This window comes from Odocoileus virginianus, chromosome 26, assembly GCF_023699985.2.
Source record: "Odocoileus virginianus isolate 20LAN1187 ecotype Illinois chromosome 26, Ovbor_1.2, whole genome shotgun sequence".
Taxonomy (NCBI): domain Eukaryota; kingdom Metazoa; phylum Chordata; class Mammalia; order Artiodactyla; family Cervidae; genus Odocoileus; species Odocoileus virginianus.
The window spans coordinates 42817519-42840657 of record NC_069699.1 but is presented as its reverse complement, the minus strand read 5'-3'; the positions used below and the strand labels follow the sequence as shown (position 1 = coordinate 42840657).

The 23139-nt window shown below is 43.5% G+C and overlaps 1 protein-coding gene, 1 long non-coding RNA gene and 1 other non-coding gene across 6 annotated transcripts in view; 2 read left to right on the top strand and 1 right to left on the bottom strand.

The window, feature by feature from the left end:
• CACNA2D3 (calcium voltage-gated channel auxiliary subunit alpha2delta 3) overlaps window positions 1–23139 on the top strand; it is an 848944-nt gene that overhangs the window by 460667 nt on the left and 365138 nt on the right. For all 3 annotated transcript variants that reach the window (XM_070455902.1, XM_070455901.1, XM_070455900.1), the window contains exons 10-11: window positions 9906–9995; window positions 19638–19751. In XM_070455902.1, coding sequence (XP_070312003.1) covers window positions 9906–9995; window positions 19638–19751 — 204 coding nt within the window. The remainder of the gene's footprint in view (window positions 1–9905; window positions 9996–19637; window positions 19752–23139) is intronic.
• On the bottom strand, window positions 2819–8039 carry LOC110140977 (uncharacterized). 2 transcript variants are annotated; one of them, XR_002314944.2, is made up of 4 exons: window positions 7892–8039; window positions 6040–6254; window positions 5128–5169; window positions 2819–3709 (listed from the first exon to the last, which is right to left on the bottom strand). It is a non-coding gene; the product is annotated as an uncharacterized lncRNA (long non-coding RNA). The 2 variants fall into 2 exon arrangements; XR_002314943.2 differs by lacking the exon at window positions 2819–3709 and having other exon boundaries at window positions 4844–5169.
• Window positions 22925–22997, top strand: TRNAC-ACA (transfer RNA cysteine (anticodon ACA)). The gene has a single exon. It is a non-coding gene; the product is annotated as a tRNA-Cys (tRNA).

Below are 23139 nucleotides of genomic sequence, written 5' to 3'. Positions count from 1 at the left end.
ACACTGGGAAATAAAACCAGGCATTGATGAACATTAGTAGACATTTATGTAGAGACAAAAGTCTGTGAGCGGAGACAGTCTTCCAATACAGTGCCAAGTTCCTGTCCATGTGTCTGCCCCAAGCCACAGCCGCCATCGGCATTGGCTAAATCACCTGCAGGGCCTAGTATAAGATGAAAATGAGGGGCCACTTGTCCAAAATGTAAGAATTACAGGATGGTGTCATCAGATCATTAAATCTGGGCCCTTCCAAACATGTATTCTTGTGCAAAGCCAGTCCCTGGAATTGGTCTCAAATTATTTAGTTCTGAAAATGAATATTTCCTCTTTTTTATCTCTTTATAAGAGGATGTCAAAAGATCATTCATACAATAATAAGGAGAAAAGAGTTCTGAATTATTGTAGAGATTTTTGAGGTAGGTAGCTGAGTTTTAGTGTTTCTTTTCTTTTTTTTTTTGAACCAGTGTTAAATTTGTTTCTACAGAAGGTATCTCTTCTTTACTACCACCTCAGAAGGAGCTTCCATTGGGACCTTTTAAAAAACACCAGCCCCAGAATCTGAGATTGCAAACTGGAGTTGAAGCAGTGCAGTGTCGGCTGTTGTTTAGACATTTCCATTATCTGAAGTTGAAGGTTTTTGTGTGTGGTCCTTCTCTGCTCGGTGTCACTCTCAACAAACGTGTGGAAAGAAGAAATAACCACAGATGCAGCCAAGCTTCAATCAGCTCTGCCTTAATTGGCGAGTCGGTTGCATTTGTATCACAGGCAGAATCAATTAGGGAGCTGGGCTAGGAGACAGCACGGGCCCTGCCATCCCCCCTGGCGGAGAGTGTGGGTTGTTGGCTCCACCAAGAGGAATAGGTGCCGTCGCTGGCCTTATCGTAAATGAGGCTCCAGGACTGCTTAGTTCACCCAACCAACCGTTTTCGGTTCTTTTATTTTCCAAGAATTCCTCCTGCCCTCCAGGCTTTCTGTGCCTCATCTCTCCACTCTCTTCTTTTCTTGCAAAGGCCTGCCCCTCTGAGGTGTCATTGTGTGGATCTTTCTGGTTCCCTTCAAGGCAGGGGTTCTCTCTCCTTCCGTTGTCCCCAGCGCTCCAGGCCCCGAGTCAGGCACCCAGTGGCCGCTTGGTAGTGTGTCTTGTCTGTTATGTGGAGCGACCTGGTATTTCTGCAAGTTGAAAGGTGGCTTTGTGACTAAGATCCCAAAATTTGAAATTCTACAAATATGGACATGTTAGGAAGAGGGAGGGGATTCATTTATAGCAGTCTTTGTCTGTCTAATGATGCTTTCATTTTTAACATTTCTTTTTATACCAAATAATAAAGAATATGGATAAGCAAAAGGAAGAAAATTTTAAAAGTTGCATGTAATCTTAACAAAAAGAACCAACTATACTGCTGTATTTATCCTGAAGGCCCTTTATCAGGTAACTGTGCTTAAAAAAAAAAAAAAGTAGATTGTTACTTCTTTAAATGTCCTTTAAAATTATTACAAATTGTGATAACCCTTCTAGTCCCTGAAATATTCTTTTAAAATATTTCAGATGACTACAAAACATTTCAACCTCCTTATTGTTGAAAATACAGTTTGGTTTCCTTTTCCCCCCTGTTTTTATAAACAGTACAGTGATGAGCATCTGTATAAATATTTGCATATTTGCTTGATTAATTCCCTATAATAAATTCATAGAATTGAAATTGGGTCAAATCATATTTAAGTGTTGCATGAATGTAAGGCCTTTTATATATTTTAGTTTGTCCATTGAGTCAACAAGTATTTGAGTGTTTGCCTTGGGTTGGCTAGGTACCGTAAGGGTGTTGGAGCCATAACATGAGTGAGACAGATGAAATGAGACATCTCCTTTCTTTCATGGAGATGCTGGCTATCAATATACATCTCTTTGTAGCCAAAGTTTCCAGAGCTTGGCACTGTGTTTGGAATGAACTGAAGTTGTGACTTGTATCTGTTCTCATGTAGTAAGGCTGATGAAAGCCTCCTTCCTCCAAGAAGCTCACTTGAGTCAAATCAAGGTTTTTATAAAGTTTATGAAGGACGGACTTGGACCTTCAGAAATACCAGAAAATTGTGAAGGGTAAGATCTGCCTGTTTACACACATGGCATCTTGTCAGGAGAGACACAAAGCAGGCACTTCTGTATAAGTAGCGTTTGGACTGTGACTTTCCTCAGTGGCTAGAAGGTTCTCAAAGCTGGCTCCCTTAGGGGCCTCACAAGGAGGATGGTGAGCTGATAAGATCAGCAGGGAGTCCTCCTGAACCCTGCCTTGTCCCTCTGTGCAAAGCTTCCGTGGAGGCACCAGTTCCACTTCAGATATTTCCACGTCACAGAGAATCATCAGTTCTGGGCTCATCCGCATCATCTTAACATGGGAGAGTAAGTGCTTCTGCCATTGAAATGCAGTTATAGTGCAGCTGACTTCCTAGTATGAATTAGTACTCATTGTTCACATCCAGGAGATCTATCTGGTCTCTAATTTGGCACTACTATTAAACATCTGCTACCTTCAGACACTTCAGTATGTAATATACAACATTAAGGACAAACGGGGACTGACTCAGACAGAGTTCTATCAGGTCTGTACTTTTCCCCCCAAATAGCAAACATCTGGACCTACCTCTTTAATATCAGCTTTTTTGGGTCATTGTGTTTTCACATTTGAGAAACACCATCTCACAGCCTGCCTTCCCCACCAGATCTAATCACAGTCTGATTCACTTTGAGATAGTGGTGTCATAAGAAGTGTACAAAGTGCTTCTCTCTGCAGCATGTAGAAGGGAAACACGTGTAGTGAAGAGATAGAAAACACAGAGGAGCTTTCCCCAGAGGAAAAAATCACAATGTGCCCCTAACAAATTATAGAAAAAGGTTCCTAGAAAATAGGTAGTCCATGGGAATCATTTGAGGCCTAGTAGAGAAAGCATTCCCAAGATAAGGCAAGGTGATACTGACGGTCGCAGTGTTTATTAGATGATTTCTGTATACCAGCCTTGGCTTCAGCACTCATGCCATAGATCCATGACATATATTCCCAAAAGATGGTATAAAATTCAGCCAAGGAATTTCTCAGACTTCACTGGAGCATGAGAGAATTATCCCAGAGATGAGGGTGAAGGAGGGTTTGTTGCCAGGAGGAATTATATCATGATGAAGAGGCCATATTTATATGAAATCATCTTGTGGCCTAGTATCAGGTATGGAGGCCATCTGGGTCTCTGGCAAATGGGCTTCTGTGGTTTGGGTTTGGAGCTCAATAGTAATGGGACCATTGAGATGTGTGAAGGCATGTTTGGAAATTTCCGTGAGGAGTTTGACGTCAGAATGAGGCAGTCATGATCCCTGGAATACTGCTTATTTATTCAGGCTGATTTTATGTTGATGTGAGCAGTATCACTATTTTAGGAGAAGGTGAGTGGTACCATGTCTTGTTACTGATAGAGCTGAAGATTGGAGAGCTTCCACAGGGCACTCTTACCTTTAGCTCCTTAATTTTAGTCTGTCATCTGATGACCACAGTACAAAACAGCCTAACATAGCCAGGCACATTTGAGGAACACCTGCTCTGTAGCTGTCCATCAGAATTTTGTACTCCATGGGCACTGCCAGATGCTAGGTGTGACCCAGGCAGCAAGGAACAGGGGCCTGCACACTTCCCATATCTTCTTTGCTCACATGCATAATCTTGTTCCACTGGATCTCATTAAAAAAAAATAGATTCCACAGTAAGATTATTAAGAATTTCAAGGCAGTGACAGCACAGTGTTAAACCAAGCACAGGCCCTTTGAACATGGGGCCCTGTGTGGCAGCATCCGTCTCATGCCCCTGAAACCAGGCCTGTGTGAGATCCCTAGGGCTGTGTATGCTGCATCATCAGGGATGTCAAGAGCTGCACCCTGTGCATTGGGAAGGGCTGACTGAATATGAATTTAAATATGGGGCTCTGCACTTTGAAGCCCGCCTTCCTCATACTTTGCTCTGCCATCCTGGACAAATATTTCACCATTCGAAGACTCCATTTGCCTGTGTGTTAAATAGGAACCTAATAGTACCTTTTAGGGGTGTTTAGGAAGATGGAGTGCAGTTATGGATGAAAAGTACCCAGTGCCCAGTACACAGTTACCATCCAGCCAGCATTGGCTGCCTTTGGAGGAATTGGGTGAGGCAGTTTCTGAAAGCCTTCGCGTGGCATCCCTTGTCCAGGTGTAATGGGCACAAAATACAGGTCTGCTGAACTCTAGTGACCTGGATGGGCATCACTGATAGGTAGCTGTTAGCCTTTCCCCCAAGTAACCCCAGTCAGAACCACTGACTCTCATCAACTCCGTGGATGTGGGATTGTTTTGTCTCCTGATGTCCACTTTTTATATTAATCCCTTGCTCTTAATTGGGAGGACTCAGACATTCATTATAATTACACAGGAAAAAACATGATCACTATTATCCCAGAGTTATCAGGACTGATTCAACTAAATCAAATGCTGGTGGAGAGAGAGGGTTGTGTCGACAGGACCTTCCGCTGGCCTGGATGTTGTGACTGTTTCGCAGAGATAAGCGGCCTCGCTGCGCCTGCTGGCATCCGGGCGTGGGCAGCCGCGGCACTCGTGCTGGTTCATCTCCCCAGGCGTTAAGCTGCGCTAATTGCTTTGGAAGGGAGGCCTTCTCCCGGACAGCAGCATATGCTGCATGAGCGCCTGAAGCAAAGATAAAAAGCCACCCTCCTCCTTCTTTATTGAAGTTTAATAATAAAATGGAACTGTCACCATTCCCAATAAATTGTTTATTTTAATTTAGAAAAATAATGGAAACTGGCCACCTCCTGGCACAGCTGTTGAGGACCGGTTTCCTGGCTCAGCTAATTTTGAGCCAAATACTGTCCTTCAGTAGCTTGCTCTAGAAGACACTCAGTCCTCGGTGTCAGTAAAATCAACCGCATGTCTCTACACTTAATAAAACCTAGCCCTTTAAGGTGAAATGAGTCATTTTTCAAGGTGGGTTACATTGTAAAGTTGCAACCAGGAAGTTGGCATAGATGTTTGAGGCATAAAGTTTTGTAGGATTTTTTTTTCAAGTATTTCTTTTAGCAAATATGAAATTAAAAGATGCTCACATGTTTCTGTCATCATGGTTCTTTCAGATGTCTTCTTTTTTCCTGTAATAATAGTGAGAAGTCAGCTTGATGCCTTTTGAATTAAGTCAGAAAAGAAGGCATCGATGAAGGAAGTATCTTACTAAGGCTTATAGAGGAAGGGTGAGTGGCAGAGTGGAAATTGGACTTCAAGCCACCTGGCTCCTGCTTACTGCTCTAAGGCACGGATGCTCTCATTTTTTACCAAATAAACAGAAGTTTTCTCACCCCATTTCATAGGTAGCAAAACTGAGGCCTGAGAACCAAAGCTACTTGTCTTGGGATATCATAGCTGGTAAGCAGTCTAACCAAAACTAGGGCTCAGTCTCCTGGATCCTAATTCAGTTTTATTCTTGCAGAGTCCATAGGATCCATCTACTGGTTGCTAACATACAAGTATTCATATAATATGATTGCATTAAATATAAACATTTTTGATCTTACAGTAAGCAGCCATACCTGAGAATAGATTTAAAAATATCTGTTCAGGAGGCTGCAGGACATTCAGCCAGGCCCCTCCGTTCCCTTTCGGACACTACCCTTGGAATGCACACAACTAGAGATCATCTTCAAGAAATTAGCCCAGGCCATGGGGAGGGAAGGCCATGGCTGTCCCATCCGTGTGCACTAGGGGTGTGCTGTGTATGAAGTGCCTGGCTCTGTCCGCATGGGCACTCAGACAATGTGTAAATCAGGCAGTGAAATGACAGTGATTAAGAAGAGGAAAGAGGGGGCATAGGTGAGGTGAGAAAGGTCACTGTAACGCAGGGAGGTCTTTGGGGATATATTGCCTCAGTCAGGGTTATGTGATGGGCATGGTCATCAAGGTCCTTTGAATTGAGTGGCCCCAATACATCTAGTCAGGCAAAGAATCAAATTTGCTGGCTCACTTACCCGAGAAAAGTAAGCATGGCTGGATTTAGGGGGTCACGCTGCCGTGACTCTGTCTTGCCCCCTTGCGCTGTGGGCTCTGTTCTCCTTGGCTGTTACCTTTGTTCAGATGAGCTCTTCCTGTAGTGGCTTCATGGCTGCTGGCAGCACTGACTTCTCAGTAATCTCAGTGGAGAGAGAATCTTCTTTATCATGTTTCAGTAGAAGCCCAACTATGGCTGATGGGATAGAAATCACACATTGAACAGGGCTGATCAGGGTGGCCAACCCTTGACTGGGGAAGGAGAGAGATGTTAGCACTGTTCAACTCATATAAATTATGGGGTGTTGGGGAAGAGGGAAAATCAGCAGAAGGGAAAAGAATTCTGGATAGGAGAAATCATACATACCCACTGGCCTTAGAGTTTCCTCTGACTCACCATCAGGCGATGGATTGGTAAGAGGAAGGACTAGTCTAGCTCTTGTGTCTCCAGGTTAGTATTATCCAACACAACTTTAGGCAATGATGGAGATAGTATTTAATCTTCACAGTCCAGTCCAATAACCACTAGCCACATGGGGCTGTCAAGAACTTGAAATGTGGCTTGTGTGATCAAGGAACTGAGTTTTTAATTTTAGGTAATTTTAATTAAATTTAATATTAACAGCTACACGTAGCTCATGACTACTGTAAAGGGCAGAGCAGCTCTTAGTGGAGGTCACATCACAGGAGATAGTTCCCTAGAAGGCAGGACCCCCTGTCCCCACTTTGGAGGAGGGTTGGACTGAGGGTTAAATGCAGAGGCTGGTTGACTAGAATGATGAAGTTGAGTTGTTTAGGTTGTGGAGTAGAAGGAAAGGGGGTTTGAATGTGAGAGAGAGGACCAGGAGGAAAAAACAAAGAATCCTTTATCTGTGACATCATTTAGAAACCTTTAACATAAAGAAATATTTTTTTCTATTTCATGTAGGAGCTCAGTTTCTATCAGGAAGAAACAAAATCACAATTGACCTTGTTATAATAGCAAATTGAGGGGAATTCCATGACATGTTATTGCATTTTGCTCTTAAGTGTCCAACAATAAAAGCAGCCATTGCCTGAAACATCATTCTGCACATGACATGCAGCTACACAAGGATTAAAAGAAAAATTGCTATGTTATTAAAAAAAAAAAGTCCTGTGTAAACTTGTGTGACTGAGCACAACTAAATGCAGTTGACAGAAATGACATCAGATGAACAGAACTAACGTGTCGAGGCAGAGTCCAGCCAGTGTGTTGTGAACCTGGGTCTGGTTAAACAACACACTTTCCACAGTTTGCGTGATCAGCCTGCCATCCTGCTTTGTGTCCTATAAGATGTGTTGGGTCCACCTTGGGTGACACTTACCAAACGTAAGTCTTCTTGGTGGCCACCACTCACTCACAAGTCAGGTTTCCAAGGGTACAGTTTCTCGGAGAAGGCAGACTGATTTGCTCTGACTACTTACCTACCCACAGTGGGACCCATAAGCTTCCTAAATTCAGTCAAATTTCTGGGTTTATCTGCTGAGTGCTCATAGAGGCTATGCCATGAGTTTGGCATCCTGCTGCCAGTCAAGGGCAGCAAGAATAGAGAAGCAGGAAACTTGGTTCCTGGCTGTGTCGTTTGCCTAGTTCTCTGACCCTCCACATGCCACTTGATAATCACTTGTAGATTCAGTTGAGTGCAGAGACTAAGAGCAGGCCTACTGGAGACACACTGGCCAGGTCTCAGTCGAGTTCATAGCCAGTGCCTGGCATTCAGGTTACCCCCTCTCCCACCACACACACACACACAAAATAAACAGCAGTGAGTGTGTAGTAGAAAGGAGAGAATTAGAGCAGCTGAAACTTACCTGGGTAGAACCTGGGCCAGGCAGCTTTGAGGTATGTGAATTTAGGTGCAATACTGGACCTCAGTCTTACTCTCTGCAGAGTGGAATGATGGAACTTCACAGGGTTGTTATGTGGACACAACTGACTGGTTTTTGTTCAGAACCTAACATCAAGCAGGCTTCCAGAACCAAGGCTGCTCTGGTGAGCATCACAGTGTGGTTGCTATGAGGGAGGGGTGGCCCAGGGGAAAGGTCTTGTGGTGTTATGCGTATCTCCAGGGTGATTTACCAGCTTCACATCCAGCCTTGATTCATGTTCAGCTTGGATGTCATTAAAGCTGATTGCCCTAAGGATCCCACTCAAGCTTTCCAGTCCAGTTTGCCAGCAAATCTGCAGCACATCCTGATGACCAGAGCTCCAGGCAGAACAGCATCTTAGAACTATAAGTCATATCCTAGGATCAGTGTCTATGATGGCTTTGATCACTTTCAGAGTCCCAAGGCAGACACATTATGAGTGGGCCTCACCATGTGATTTCTGATGGCATACTTGGAGTACTGTTGGTTCGCAGGCACACTAGGAGAAATGAAACCACTCCTAGGCCAGGAAGTCACTAGCACGCCTTTTCTCTAACCCACCCCTCTTGTCCCTCTTCCTCCTAGTGTCTTTAGTGACTTCTCCAGCTATTTCCCCAGCAGACAAGGGTTGGATGCCTTTGGGAACAGAATAATCCATTTCAGTAGAAAACAAATGGTTTTGGGTTGGGTCAGTTGGAAAACGTTGCCAAGTGCTGTGATGCTGTCAACATGGGCTTTGGGCCGTTGACCGTCATGTACATTCCCGTGTACCTGGGCAGAGGCCTGGACCTGCTCCTGTCTCTTTCTGGAAAGCGGAGATGTTTGGGTTTCACAGTCAGTTTCTTTGTCCCCTTTATTTTCCAGCTGATGCTGGGCTTCTGTGGAACTGACATAGTGGAAAGGCCTGGGGCTGCTCCTCAAGAGCCTCCTTCCCATCTGCCTGTTCCTCGAAGCCCTCTGTATTTGTTGCCTGGATCCACCTCCCATAGGCGTGGGTCTCATGTTGTGATCCAGTCGTTAGCCTCACTTTTTGGCTCTTTGGGGGCTTCACTTGTGGCTCAGCTGGTAAAGAATCTGCCTACAATGCGAGAGACCTGGGTTTGATCCCTGGGTTGGGAAGATCCCCTGGAGAAAGGAAAAGCTACCCACTCCAGTATTCTGGCCTGGAGAATTCCATGGGGTCGCGGAGAGTCGGACACAACTGAGCGACTTTCACTTTCACTTTTGGCTCTTTGGAGGTGGCTTTTGAGCACCAATGTGGAAAACAAAAGACCATCAGACGTTCCCTGTCTTAGAAACATCACAGTCTTGAGTGGGGACGGAATCTAATCAGGTGATTATACACCTGGAGTGCTAAGTGCACGGTGGATCTGAACCTGGTATGGCAGCCTGCGCTTGCAAGGAAGCACTCCACACACTCAGGGGTGGGTGTTCTGGGAAGGCTTTCTAGGGCAAGAAGGGGTGAGTGTCTAAACAGACACGCCCTGAGTAGATAAGACAGAAGTAGATAAGACAGAAGTAGATAAGAGGAAGACAGAAGATGGATGGAGAGTGTGCTCCCAGTGGAGGGGGAGTATGTATGGAGTCTTAGAAAATGATTGAGTGGGATAATAGGGGAAGGGAGGGGAAGGTGGAGCGCATAGCACTCCCTGGAAGAGTGGAGAGTCACAGGAGATGAAACTGGAGAGGGAGGCAGAAATTTTCAACAAATTATACTTTTCACCAAAATCTTAACTTTCTTTCCCCTAAATTGTAATCAAAGCTAAAAAAAAAATACATATGGAAGGTAAATTTTATATTAAGTTCTTATGTTTTGAATTTGGAAGGCAAAAACTAAATTATGCCCATTGGGGCTTGAGAATCATGGGTTTTGCCTTGGCATGTGCTTGTTCATTCAGGGTTGATATTTCATATAACAGGACAGATGCTAATGGATTTTTTTGCTTTGTTGTTTCAGCACTTCAGGGAGCATCTGGACAAACTTTTTGCCAAAGGAATTGGAATGCTGGATATAGCTCTGAATGAAGCCTTCAACATTCTCAGTGATGTAAGCTCCTCTTTGATTTCCCTTTCTCTCCTCTAAGAGAATAGATGGGATTTTCATGGGCCAGCATTATTGTTAGCCAGGCATAAGATAAGAGGGTAAGGCTGGGGAGCCAGGTCCAACTTGGGAGGCCATCCCAGCCCCCTGCTGGGCAGAGTCGATGGTACAGTCTGGTCAGGGGACTCACCTGCCACTGTTATTGACTGAGGCCGTCAGTGTCTCAATAATAGAGCACCATCTCCCACAGATTTCTTTCCATCTGAGAAACTCTCAGTTTCTTCATGGAGTGGATTCCTTATTGTGAGTCACACCGAATCCCTGCCTGTGGTAATGTTCAGAGGAAGAAGGCCTTCTCTGTGTGCTGTGTTTAGGGAGTGTTCCAGGCGCTACCTATCCCAACCTTCCTCTCGTCCCCCTGGAGATGCACAGTGTGCGGTGCACACTGGGGGCTTCAGTAAGTACTGCAAAAACAAACCCCACTGCACCTGCTATCTCTCCTGCTTTGCTGAACAGATAATTTCAAACATTAATAGCACCCGTTAACATCCTGTGAAATATGTTGTGGAATTTGGGGCTGGTGATTCTGCCCCTTGAATGCAATTGTGTTAAGCTAAAACATCATGCGACTTCTGTGTTCTTTTTACTCTGGGAGGGCAGTAGGAAAATAAATAACTATCTTTATTAATGCAGACTCTCTATTATTTATTTAACTACTATAGGTTGCATGCTTTTTAAATGTCAGGCACTGGGAATAGTACACCAGTGAACAAAATAGACTAAGTATTTGCCTTAATGGTCCTGACATCCTAGTGAGAAAGTCTGCAAATTATGTCCCAAGAGGAAAATCAGCCTCCATCTTGTTTTTGTAAATAATGGCTTATTGGAGCACAGACATGCCCACCTGACTACATATAGTCCATGGCTGTTCTTGTACTACAGTGGCAGAGTTGATTATTTTCAATAGATACCATATGGCCTGTAAAAAATAAAACAGTTACTATATGGCTCTTTACAGAAGAAGTTTGCTGACCCATGTTCTAATGACGGGAGACATATGAAATGAGTAATCTTATGGAGAACAATAATTCTACTGTTCCAAAATGATAAGGGCTTGTTCCTTTATACAGTGAGGTCAAGAGTTCTCTGGCTAGGGGAAGAGCTCTTTGGTTAGGTGATGTTGGAGTGCAGACCTGAAGGAAGTGAAGGAGCAGCTCTGTGGTGTCTTGAGAAACAAGTTTTCAGCAAGAGGAACAGCAAATGCAGAGGCCCTGAGGGAGGGCATATCTATGGTACAAGGAGACCATCATGACAAGAGCAAGTAGGAAAGAAAGAGTGTACCAGGAGATGCGGTCGCAGAGGCAGCAGCATCATGTGGCGCCTAATAGACACAGGGAGGACTTTGGCTCTTGCTCTGTGTGGGTTGGAAGGTCACTGGAGTCTGAGCAGAGAATGACAGAGTCCAACTTGGATTTCAGCAGCATCCGCTGGCTGTTGTATTGATAAACAGACAATAGCAGGAAGGCCATTATCTGAGTGACACACAGTGGTGGCTTTGGACCAAGGAGGTAGGGATTTAGATGTTAAGAAGCAGAAAAATAGAAGCTCCTCTAGGTATTTCAAACAGCAGGAGTTGAACTCAGGAAGTTGGTTGCACAGGGGATGAAAAAGCTGAGAAATCAAACAGAGAGTGAACCAATTCATGGATTAACACCAGCAGGAGGCAGCTCCCCTCTGGGTCGGGAAGGACCACAGGAGGGAGGGCTGCCATCAGAGCCTCATCACTGTGGCCATTCAGAGCAGAACAAAACCACTGAGGGGCCTGCCCAGCAGGAGCTGGAATGCTAGGGAAGGGCCTGTGCTGTGGAAACTAGTGCCTTGGAGGTGATGCTGCCATTGCTGGAAAATGCCCAGGCCCCCAAAGCAGAGAGAAAAGGAGAAATGGCTTAGAAATACCTTGGCCTCTTCCTTGAGTCCTTCAGTATTCACCTGAAGACAAAACTTGTCAAAACTATCGCCCAGTCTGGGAAATGTGATTTTCAGAAAAAAAATATGGGGTGGAGATGAGAGCAAGCAAGCCCTGAATGGGGTGACAGCTATGTTGAAGTTCCACAGGAACTGGGAGAGCAACTTGATGTTCAAAGGCTTCTCCTCCAGGTAGCTCTGCAGGCTACCAGCCATCAGTTTCCAGGTGAGAATTCACCTAGCACCGCGTGGCTTGTTTTGGTGGTCAGTTATGTCTGACTCCATAATTTGAGTTTCTACCACTAAGCTACAGTGGCTCTCAAGCCAAGGATAGGTCCTAATTCTATACTCTTTTTTTTACCAATAATATCTGCTGGCACATAGAAGGCTATTTACATCTCAGTCTGGTATATCAGTGCAGAGGAGAGAAAAATAAGGAGGGAGGGTGTCATTTTAGCTTCTGTCATACAAACCGGAGGCCCTTCCTACTCAGCTGGCTACAGATAATTAGCATTTATGGACAACTCAGTGTTTGGGACAGCACATACCTATTAACAATGTATTAATAATTAGTAGATATGAATGATCAGAGCCAAGGACCAAGCCACATCTTTCTATTCTACTTTGAACCTTGGATAGCTTTTGACATAGCTCAGATGGTAAAGAATCTGCCAGCAATGCAGGAGACCTGAGTTCATTTCCTGGCTGGGGAAGATCCTTTAGAGAACGGAATGAATACTGACTTCAATATTCTTTCCTGGAGAATTCCGTTGAGAGAGGAGCCTGGCAGGCTACAGTCCATGGGATTGCAAAGAGTCACACACAGCTGAGTGACTAATACTTTGAACCCTGAATAGGCACCTTTAGAGGGCTTGGAGATGCTGATCTCCACAGCTTAGCAGGCTTTTTCTAGAGGGTGATATTGAAGGGACTTGCCACATTTGGGAAACTGGCTTTCTTTATTTCAAACAACGTGGTGTTTAGTGCAGGGGGAGACTACTCTGAGATGGGGGGAGGAAGTCCCTTGCTTGGAAATGTGCTTGCAGATTTCTGTTTTCCTGACATTTGACAGAGGTGGTGAAGGAGTAGAGAGTTAGGAGATGCTTGTGTTGAAGTTTGTGGCTTCTGGAGTCAGGCAGGTTGGGCTGAGAAGCCTAACTCACTCAGAGCTTGCTGTGTGACCTTGAAAAAATTCTGCTTGGTTTTACCTTTATTTTTCTCATCTTTAAAATGAGGCTAGGAATAGACCCAACACTGGTCACTTAATATATGAAGCCCAGTGCAAAATGACAATGCAGGTGCTTGTTCAAAAGTAAATAAGAATTTTAGGAGAGTGATACCAGAGTGTTCAACCAAGTGTGGGGCCCTGTGTGGCTATGTACATCACATGTCGTCGTGAATCCAGCCATGCTGGATGGGGGTTGAGGATTCAGCATGAGGCAGTGGCACCCAGCTCCCTCTCAGTCATGCTGGGTTGGGTAGGAAGTGCCATCACCATGACCACAGAGATGTTAGGCAGCCTCAAGTTTTGCCAGGCTGCCTGAGATTTCTAGAAGCAGCTCCTACTCTTAATGCTTTGGTCCTGCTTCCTGCCCAAATCCTCAGGAATATCTGCTTCCCTTCATCCCCCTCTCTTCTTTTCCTTGCCCTGGTACTTTTTCCTCTCCCCATGCTTTTCATTTACCAAATTTGTTTTAAAACTCTCCTAAGCCAGTGATCCTCTGGAATGCCAAGTGGAATGCTGTCTGCTTCAAGGCTCCAACATAGGTGTTGTGGTCAAGGTGTGGGATGCCATCCTCCTTTTGGAGACTCACAATTCATTTGCTACTAGGGGCCTTAGCAGTCCTACAGTGAACAGACCTTTTAAAATATGTCTATACCAGCACTCAAATTATTGACCCAGGAGCTCTCTGCCTCATGTTATAACCTCAGGATAGAATTTGTAGAACTCACAGCTCCCCCAGGCACCCCTTCAGGCATAATATTTTTTTATCCTTTAAGAGGGTGTAGTATTTCCAATACCTCCAAGAACCAGAAGATCACCAATACATGGTGGATTTTTCCCTTGAATCCTAGTGAGAGAAGTACTTTTGAAGCAAGGAAACCTCCACACACCTGTTTGATCACCTTTATCGGTAAAAGGCCTTTGAGGTCTGGCCAGTTAGGAGTCTGAGGGGTCGCGTGTAAATTCCAGAAAGTAAGAAATGGAAGGAACAAAAACGTTTCAAAATGTCCCTGAGATTTGTTGACAGTTGGCACCATATTGAGTGCACATTTATCCCAGAGAGAGAAGCATTTCCATCCCATTTCTTGCCACGGGGCTTTTAAATAGCCAAACACTTTGAAAAACACAGAGACGGTTAATCTCCCATGAAAATGAAGCTTTAGCTATTTTCCACTTCATCAATATGACCTTTAGTGATATAATTCTCTTCCTGTGTATTATGTCTGCTTTTGCAAGCCAGTATGAAATAAAAAGCTATTTCTTGAACACACAAACGCAAATACACACACTCTTTCCCTCTTAGACACACACAATTGAAATGCCAATTGTGGTTATGGCTTAGAATGGTTCAGAAGTTACTGTAACTAAATGAAGTTAATTCTGTTTTGCATTTACCTACGTTTCAGCTTCAGTATTTGCTCAGATGATTTAAAGGCTTGCAGTTGTTGCACAAATGGCTTTGAAAGGAGCATTCAAATAAACTTCTGAGACCCTTCTAGCTATTGATCTCTGCTGCATTCATTAGATTCTCTTAAGAACACAGAGCCAGTTTGCTACAGTAGTTAGCATCTACCTTGTCATGTGACAACTGCAATTATCTTTTTTGGCGATGAATACAATCTTTGCAGTGATTACCTTTTAAAAATTTTTCTTAGCCAATTAAATAAAATTCGGTGACATTTCAAAGACTGTTAATCACAACCAAATGCTCTAAATGTCAGGATGCATTGAAATTTTTGCTGCTAACTGATGAATCACTGAGCTAATTGTAGTTCATCATCAGGCCCTTGTCATTGTTATTATTATGGAAAACACTTTCATCACTCCTGCTATTCAATAAAAAAAAGTTCTAGACAAGTATGAAGAGAAGAGATATTACTCATCAAAGCATTTGAATTTAATTGCATTCTTCAAAATTCTCCCAACTGCAGATTGCTGCAGAGAAAAACCAGGGACTCAGCCATGGAAGAAAGTAATGGATTTAAATAAACAGCTTGGGGCAACCCCTTCTTCCAGTGTGCAGTATTCAGATATCTTTATTTCCCTCTCTTCCCTCTTGCCTTTTGTTTGGGAGAGTTTTTCCTGGGTGTTTTCAAATGAGTTACATGAACAACAGTCTCGTGGTGTCCTGATTTTTTCCCTTTTGCAGCCTCTGTGGTCAAATGAATAGATCACTTGTGTTTGGTGGCACATTACTGAGTTTATCCAGTGACATGAAGGCTATGTCAAATCTCAGGCTCTCCAGAATATCTCTGGAGCAACCTGTTGATAAGACAAGGCTGCAAGACTGTTTGTTCTTGTTGTGCTATGATAGAATCTTAGCATCTCAGAGTAGAAAGGGCAAAGTCATTTATTGAGACTATGAAAGTCTAGCTGAAAGTGGGTCCTCAGGGTGGAAGAGAGGGAAAACACTTGGTTAAGACAGGGTATAAATCCTAAATTATAGTTTACAATTGGTGGATGCAGCCAGGGAAGATTTTGAGGTCAGAGGTTCAAAGAGTCTCACGCTATGAATTGTCCTTTGATGCTTTCTGTTCAAGAGTTGATGGGTTTTCTAGAATAGTAAGTTATGGACAATAAAGACAGTAAAAAAGAAGTTATGTGAAAAGTTTTGTGGTCCAATGGTCTTAGTTCTCAGATATTTCTACCTACTGATACTGGATCATGTGCCTTGTGTGTTTATTAATTTAAGGACACCTGCCCAGTCGGAGTTGCAGGAATGGACTGCCAGGGTCAGGACTAAAGTGAGCCACATTCTAAAGGCACAGAATTTAAGGAGCACTCACTCTCAGGGTAGTGACCTTGGTGTCTGCCATGTGACCCTGGAACACTAGAAAGAATAGAACAAGGAAGAACAGGAGAAGGAAATGAACACTTGTGGAGCTATCAGATTGAGGAACGTCATCTCTTTATTGGGAGGCCGTAGGTCGAGTATACTGAATCTAAGAATAGATTCTGGAGCTGGACTGCCTGGGTTCACATCTCGGCTATGACAGATAGTTGCTTTGTGATTTTGGGCAAGTTAGCTAATCTCCATGCCTCTGTTCCTCGCTGGTCAAATGGGGATAATGATAATATGTACCTCAGAGACTAGTAAAGATTAAGTAAGTTCATACTTGTAGCCCAGCATATAATGGACATATAATCTGTGCTGTAACAACCTTATAAGCATGTTATTCCCATCTTATAAATGAAGAAAAGGATATTCTTTTAAAATATTTATTTATTACTTATTTATTTTAAAATTTTATTTGATTGCACCTGGTCTTAGTTGCAGCATCTGGGATCTTTTAAGTATGGCATGTGGGATCTAGTTTCTTGACCAGGGGTCAAGCCCAGGCCCTGTGCACTGAGTGTGTGGAGTCTTAGCCACTGGACCACCAAGCTAGTCTCTAGAAAAAATATTTTCAAAAGATAATTTATACTAGGCACAAGTTTGTGGTGCTGAAATAAGATTGAATATTTTCCATTATACTATGGTATTCCATCCATGATTTGAGTTGGTTTTACTCTGTCCTAATATGACCTCGAAGCCATCCATTCCATCCATCCATCCATTCATCCAATCTTCTTTAAAGTCACTGCAACTTCACACTCCACATTAGAAACCTAAGTTCATGGAGACTGGGCATTACACTTCAGTGTGAGTGCTCTGGTAGCTCTGGTTCATTCAGTTCAGTTCAGGCACTCAGTCGTGCCCAACTCTTTGCGACCCCATGAATCGCAGCACGCCAGGCCTCCCTGTCCATCACTAACTCCCGTAGTCTACTCAAACTCATGTCCATCGAGTCAGTGATGCCATCCAGCTATCTCACCCTCTGTTGTCCCCTTCTCCTCCTGCCCCCAATCCCTCCCAGCATCAGGGTCTTTTCCAATGAGTCAACTCTTTGCATGAGGTGGCCAAAGTACTGGGAGTTTCAGCTTCAGCATCAGTCCTTCCAATGAACACCCATGATCTCCTTTAGGAATCTCCTTTAGGATGGACTGGTTGGATCTCCTTGCAGTCCAAGAGACTCTCAAAAGTCTTCTCCAACACCACAGTTCAAAAGCATCAATTTTTCGGTGCTCAGCTTTCTTCACAGTCCAACTCTCACATCCATACATGACCACTGGAAAAACCATAGCCTTGACTAGACAGACCTTTGTTGGCAAAGGTCTCTGGCAAAAGGTCTCTGCTTTTTCATATGCTATCTAGGTTGGTCATAACTTTCCTTCCAAGGAGTAAGTGTCTTTTAATTTCATGGCTGCAGTCACCATCTGCAGTGATTTTGGAGCTCCAAAAAGTAAAGTCTGACACTGTTTCCACTGTCTCCCCATCTATTTCCCATGAGGTGATGGGACCAGATGCCATGATCTTAGTTTTCTAAATGTTGAGCTTTAAGCCAACTTTTTCACTCTCCTCTTTCACTTTCATCAAGAGGTTTTTTAGTTCCTCTTCACTTTCTGCCATAAGGGTGGTGTCATCTGTGTATCTATGGTTATTGATATTTCTCCCGGCAATCTTGATTCCAGCTTGTGCTTCATCCAGCCCAGTGTTTCTCATGATGTACTCTGCATAGAAGTTAAATAAGCAGGATGACAATATCAGCCTTGACATACTCCTTTTCCTATTTGGAACCAGTCTGTTGTTCCATGTCCAGTTCTAACTGTTGTTTCCTGACCTGCATACAGATTTCTTAAGAGGCAGGTCATGTGGTCTGATATGCCCATCTCTTTTAGAATTTTCCACAGTTTATTGTGATCCACACAGTCAAAGCAGAAATAGATGTTTTTCTGAAATTGTCTTGCTTTTTCAATGATCCGGCTGATGTTGGCAATTTGATCTCTGGTTCCTCTGCCTTTTCTAAAACCAGCTTGAACATCTGGAAGTTCGCGGTTCACGTATTGCTGAAGCCTGTCTTGGAGAATTTTGAGCATTACTTTACTAGCGTGTGAGATGAGTGCAATTGTGCGATAGTTTGAGCATTCTTTGGCATTACCTTTCTTTGGGATTGGAATGAAAACTGACCTTTTCCAGTCCTGTGGCCACTGCTGAGTTTTCCAAATTTGCTGGCATATTGAGTGCAGCACTTTCACAGCTTCATCTTTCAGGATTTGAAACAGCTCAACTGGAATTCCATCACCTTCACTAGCTTTGTTTGTTAGTCAGCAGCAAATCCAAGGGTGACCATCATCCTTCCCCCATGTCATGGTTAGTAGATAGAACATGCCTATACATTGTCACTCATGCCTATGCATATGCTCTTTGCCCTCTCTTGAAAGGCCCTTGCCCCAGATGCTCACCTCCTTCTGGTATTATTCAAAAGTTACCACCTCATTAATAGCTCCCCAGACTATATTTTCTAAAGTTGCCCCTCTGCATTTTCTATCCCCCTACTTTTTTTTTTAACTTTGCATCACCATTTTCAAACATTAAAACATAATTTACTCCTTTACCTTGGTATCTCATCAAACAATATAAATTACATGAGGGAAGAGATTTTTCTGTGTTTCATCCTCAGCACTGTGTGGGCACTTAGCAAATAATTTTAAAATAAATGAAAAAAGTCAAAACAAAACAACTTCACAGTTTGTAGTGGTGGGAGTTTTCACTACTGAAGGTTAAAATCTTTCTGTGTGTCCCTCATTGGTATGTCACTGTAGGGTTTTTAAAGGGCACTACTTTGAATTTGTAGCGTTAATAGCATTCATTAATGGGATTCTTCACCTGTGATCCAAGGGAAGGACACAGACCTCTGACAGCCATCGTCTGGTCACCCAAGCTACCACTCACAAAGACTGGGCACTTTTGAAATGCTCTGTGAAACTGAAAGTTGAAGTACAGAATTAGTATCACAGTGAGCACAATCTTGGGATTTCAGCTAGCTGTACATACTAACATACATAATATATAGTGTTACATGCTATAAACAAATACACGTTTAAAATAAACCCTAAAAAGGGTGCTTACAGTATATTCTGAATTGGCATGCTCCTGACTTTTTTTTTCTCCATGTGTACAAAACCTCCTTGATTTTATTACATGGCACAATCTGTATCCATTAGACTCATTCAAACTATATTCATTTAGATTTTGAAAGAGATGTTACTCATCACGTATTCTGTTGCCCATAATTGTGTTTCTAAAAGGTTGCTCTGCCAACTCCTTTGGGCTTATATTTTGAAGCACTATCCATGTTTGAAGGTAAGACAGGTTAACTATCCTAGAATCTCACTGCCTACCTTGTGTGCATATTTAGGAAATCTCTTCTATGGCCTGTATTTAGTTGCAGTTTCTCAGAGTAAATATGGAGATCCATAAGTGGGCAAAGCCTTATCCTGTAGGTTCTTTCTGGTGGTGCATAATGAACTCTCATGTTAAGAGGCTTCCTGAACCTAAGATCTCATGCTTCCGAAGTCTCATGGGTGCACATAGCCCTCTGGGGTGTTTCTCAGTTTGCACTTATTTCTCTCCACAGTTCAACCACACTGGACAAGGCAGCATCTGCAGCCAGGCCATCATGCTCGTCACCGATGGGGCAGTGGACACCTATGACACTATCTTTGCCAAGTACAACTGGCCAGATCGAAAGGTAAGGCGATGTTGATGGCACCATGGTGCCATCATCTCTGGAGGATCTCTGTTGCATTATTACCTCCAGCTTGTCCATGGATAAGTACCCCATGTGGACTTCATCTCATAATGACCTATGGTTTCTCAGCCTTGTGTTTTCTGGTTGACCAAAACCGAATACTATGGCTTTCCTTGTTTTCAAAATGAAACTTTTTTGGTAGCGAGAAGAAACCCATGTAGAAGTGTTCAATATGTTGAGTGAAGAGTCACTGTGAGGTATGCTTTGTCCAGCATGGACAGTGCTTCTCTTTGTTTTTGTTTTCCATGGAGCCAGAGCTGCTTGGTGAACTCAGCACCTATAGAATGTGGAAGGCAACCATGTGGCCTTGAAGCCATTTCCTCTGTTTCCATGTTCCTGTAGTTCCTTCTTGTCCCCCCATTACCATCCAGAATCTCCTCTTCATCCCCCAGTGTCATTCCTTACCCTTGTCAAAGCTTGTCTCTTCTCTATTCAAGTTCTTTTTTTTTTATTTCCAAGTTAACATTTATTTATTTGATAAACCCATATGTTAGGGTGTCAGTGAAAGATATCAATATCAAGATATGCTTTTGGTGTCTTTTGAGTGCCTTAACCCAGAGGTTCTTCAAGCTGTTAGCCAGCTTGGATTTCCTGTGGAGAGCTTTTAAATTACGGATCCTGTTGCACACTTACAGAATCAGAATTTCCGAGGATGTGGCCCAGGATTCCATGTTTTTAATAAGTACCTCAAGTAGACACCAGTTAGCAGATTGGTAGCTGGTGATCACTATCTCAACTAAATGGTGAGGTCTGAGCAAGAAATAGAGGTTCATCAGAGAGGGTGCTAGCCTGCATCTATCACAAAGGCCCTTTCCTATCTTTCCTGTCAGTGGCATTACTCTGACTGTCTCTAGGGGCATGCAACTGTTTAGACCAAGTCTGTTTTGCTTCTTCCACTTTGTATGTTTAATTTCTGGGAATTGAGCTAACCACATGCATGGCAAAAAGAAACAGAAGACAGATGACAACTGTGCACTCAACTGTATCCAGAAAGCATGCACGCTTGAGGCCCTGTGAGCTGCCATTCCTTGTTCTTTTAGTCATCCTTGGTCCTCCTGTGTCTTTGGTAACAGTCGTCTCACCTCACCAAGCACGACTCTGGTGCTTTAAGATGCATGTGTTTTGTAGAATGTGGTCCCCAAACGGATAACATCTCCTTCCCTTGTTGCTCAACCTTAGAGACAGCCATCATTTCTGAAGCTGGAGGGAAAACTAGCTGTTCTGGGCTTGCTGAGAGTAGGTGGGCCTCTGGCCAGGCACCTGCCTGAGGGATATCCAGGAATAAGTATTGCTGAATGCATCTCTCACAATAAGCACTGACTTTAGAGTTCAGTAGTTGAATAAGATGGAAGTTCACTGTTGGACAAGTGATTTTAAGTGAGATGTTTCAGGTGATGATTTCCAGGGACAGGTAGAGGACAGAGTTAATTCCTGATAAATGTAGGAGGATGCAGAGGAGGGAGCATACTGTTTACACTTGCACCCCCACAGCGCAGAGCCCATTGCTGAGCACATGGCCACTACCTAAGAATGCACAGCCCTAAGGGCTGGCTGAGTGACTGCGGGGCCTGGGGCACAACACTAGTAAACATGGTAGGGCTGTGGGTGTGATGTCATCAAATAAGATGTTCACAGGGGCCCTGACATCTCACAGCATGTTGAAGGGCAATTTACATTATTTGGGGCCATCTTAAATCAAAGAATGAAGTAAATGGGCCTATTAATAAGCAGCTCCATTAACAGCAAATGTATTAATGTGAGATTTATATGCTGAATCACATGAATCCCTCTTGCTTGGTGATATGTGATGGATAGCTGTAGCCCAGGAATATTGAAATTTAAACATCCTATCCTTACTTGCTGGGAGAGGCATAGAATGAAGGCTGAAAAATTGTAACTCTTCAGACAAAACAGGAATTTCAACATATCTTTCCAAAAAAATAGTGTTGACATCAGGCCAGATGCTTTCTTGGATTAATTGGAACTGGGGTCCTGCAAATTTCAGCCTTCCATGAAGCAGTTTGATCTACTTATGAAGTATTATCAAGCAGAGGCAGACTTTATTTCTGTATGTAGCAAGAGGGCCTTTCTAATCTATGATTAGAAATTAATAGCAGGATCCCTCTCCTCCTGCTCCATTCTGGAGCATTCCATGACGTTCATATGCATATGCATTCATCTTCTTGATGACTTCTCTGTGAAGGTACAGGTAATAAATTTGTATAAAATGCAATGTGATTTAGTACTGTGTTAAAGTGAGATGCTGCATCATGTCTAAGCAGTCATCCTTCTCTATTATTTTGAATGTTAGGTATTTAGTAGAGGGTTGTATTGTGCTGTTGTTTGCTATCTTCAAAATTATAGAAACAAGAAATGATTCAGGAGAGAGTAAAATGATCTTAAGGCTGGAACCTGATTCCTATAACATAGTGATTCTTAAACTTTGGTGAGGATAAGAATTGTCTGGAGGGCTTGTTCCAACACAGATCGCTCACCCCAGCTTCAGAGATTCTGATTCAGTTGGGCTGGTGGGGCCTGAGAACGTCCATTTCAAACAAGTTTGCAGGTGATATGGATGGCACTAGTGGGCAAACCGCAGTGGGGAACTAGTGCTGTAAAAATAGCCCAAGGAATAGGGTTTGGTTACTCAGTGGGCTCTGCCACTTTTGCTTCCCTATGTTTGCCTTTTGTTGTTGTCTAGTTAGTAAGTTGTGTCCAACTCTTTGTGGCCCCGTGGACTGCAACAGGCCAGGGTCCTTAGTCCTCCCTTGCTTTTTCCCAGAGTTTGCTCAAATTCATGTCCACTGAGTCAGTGATGTTATCCAGCCATTTCATCCCCTGTTGCTGCCTTCTCCTCCTGCCTTCAAATCTCACCCATCAAAACGGTCTTTTCCAGTGAGTCAGCTCTTTGCAAAGGTGACCGAAGTATTGGAGCTTCAGCATCAGTCCTTCCAATGAATACTCAGGGTTTATCCCCTTTAAGATTGACTGGTTCATTCTCCTTGCAGTCCACAGGGCTCTCAAGAGTCTCCTCCATCCAGCACCATAATTCGGAAGCACCATTTCTCCAGTGCTCAGGTTTCTGTATGGTCCAACTCTCACATCCATATGACTTCCCGATGGCTCAGATGGTAAAGCGTCTGCCTACAATGCAGGAGACCCAGGTTCAATCCCTGGGTTGGGAAGATCTCCTGGAGAAGGAAATGGCAACCCACTCCAGTATTCTTGCCTGGGAAATCCCATGGACAGAGGAGCGTGGTAGGGCTACAGTCCATGGGGTTGCAGAGAGTTGGACACGACTGAGCGACTTCACTTTCCTCCTTTTTCA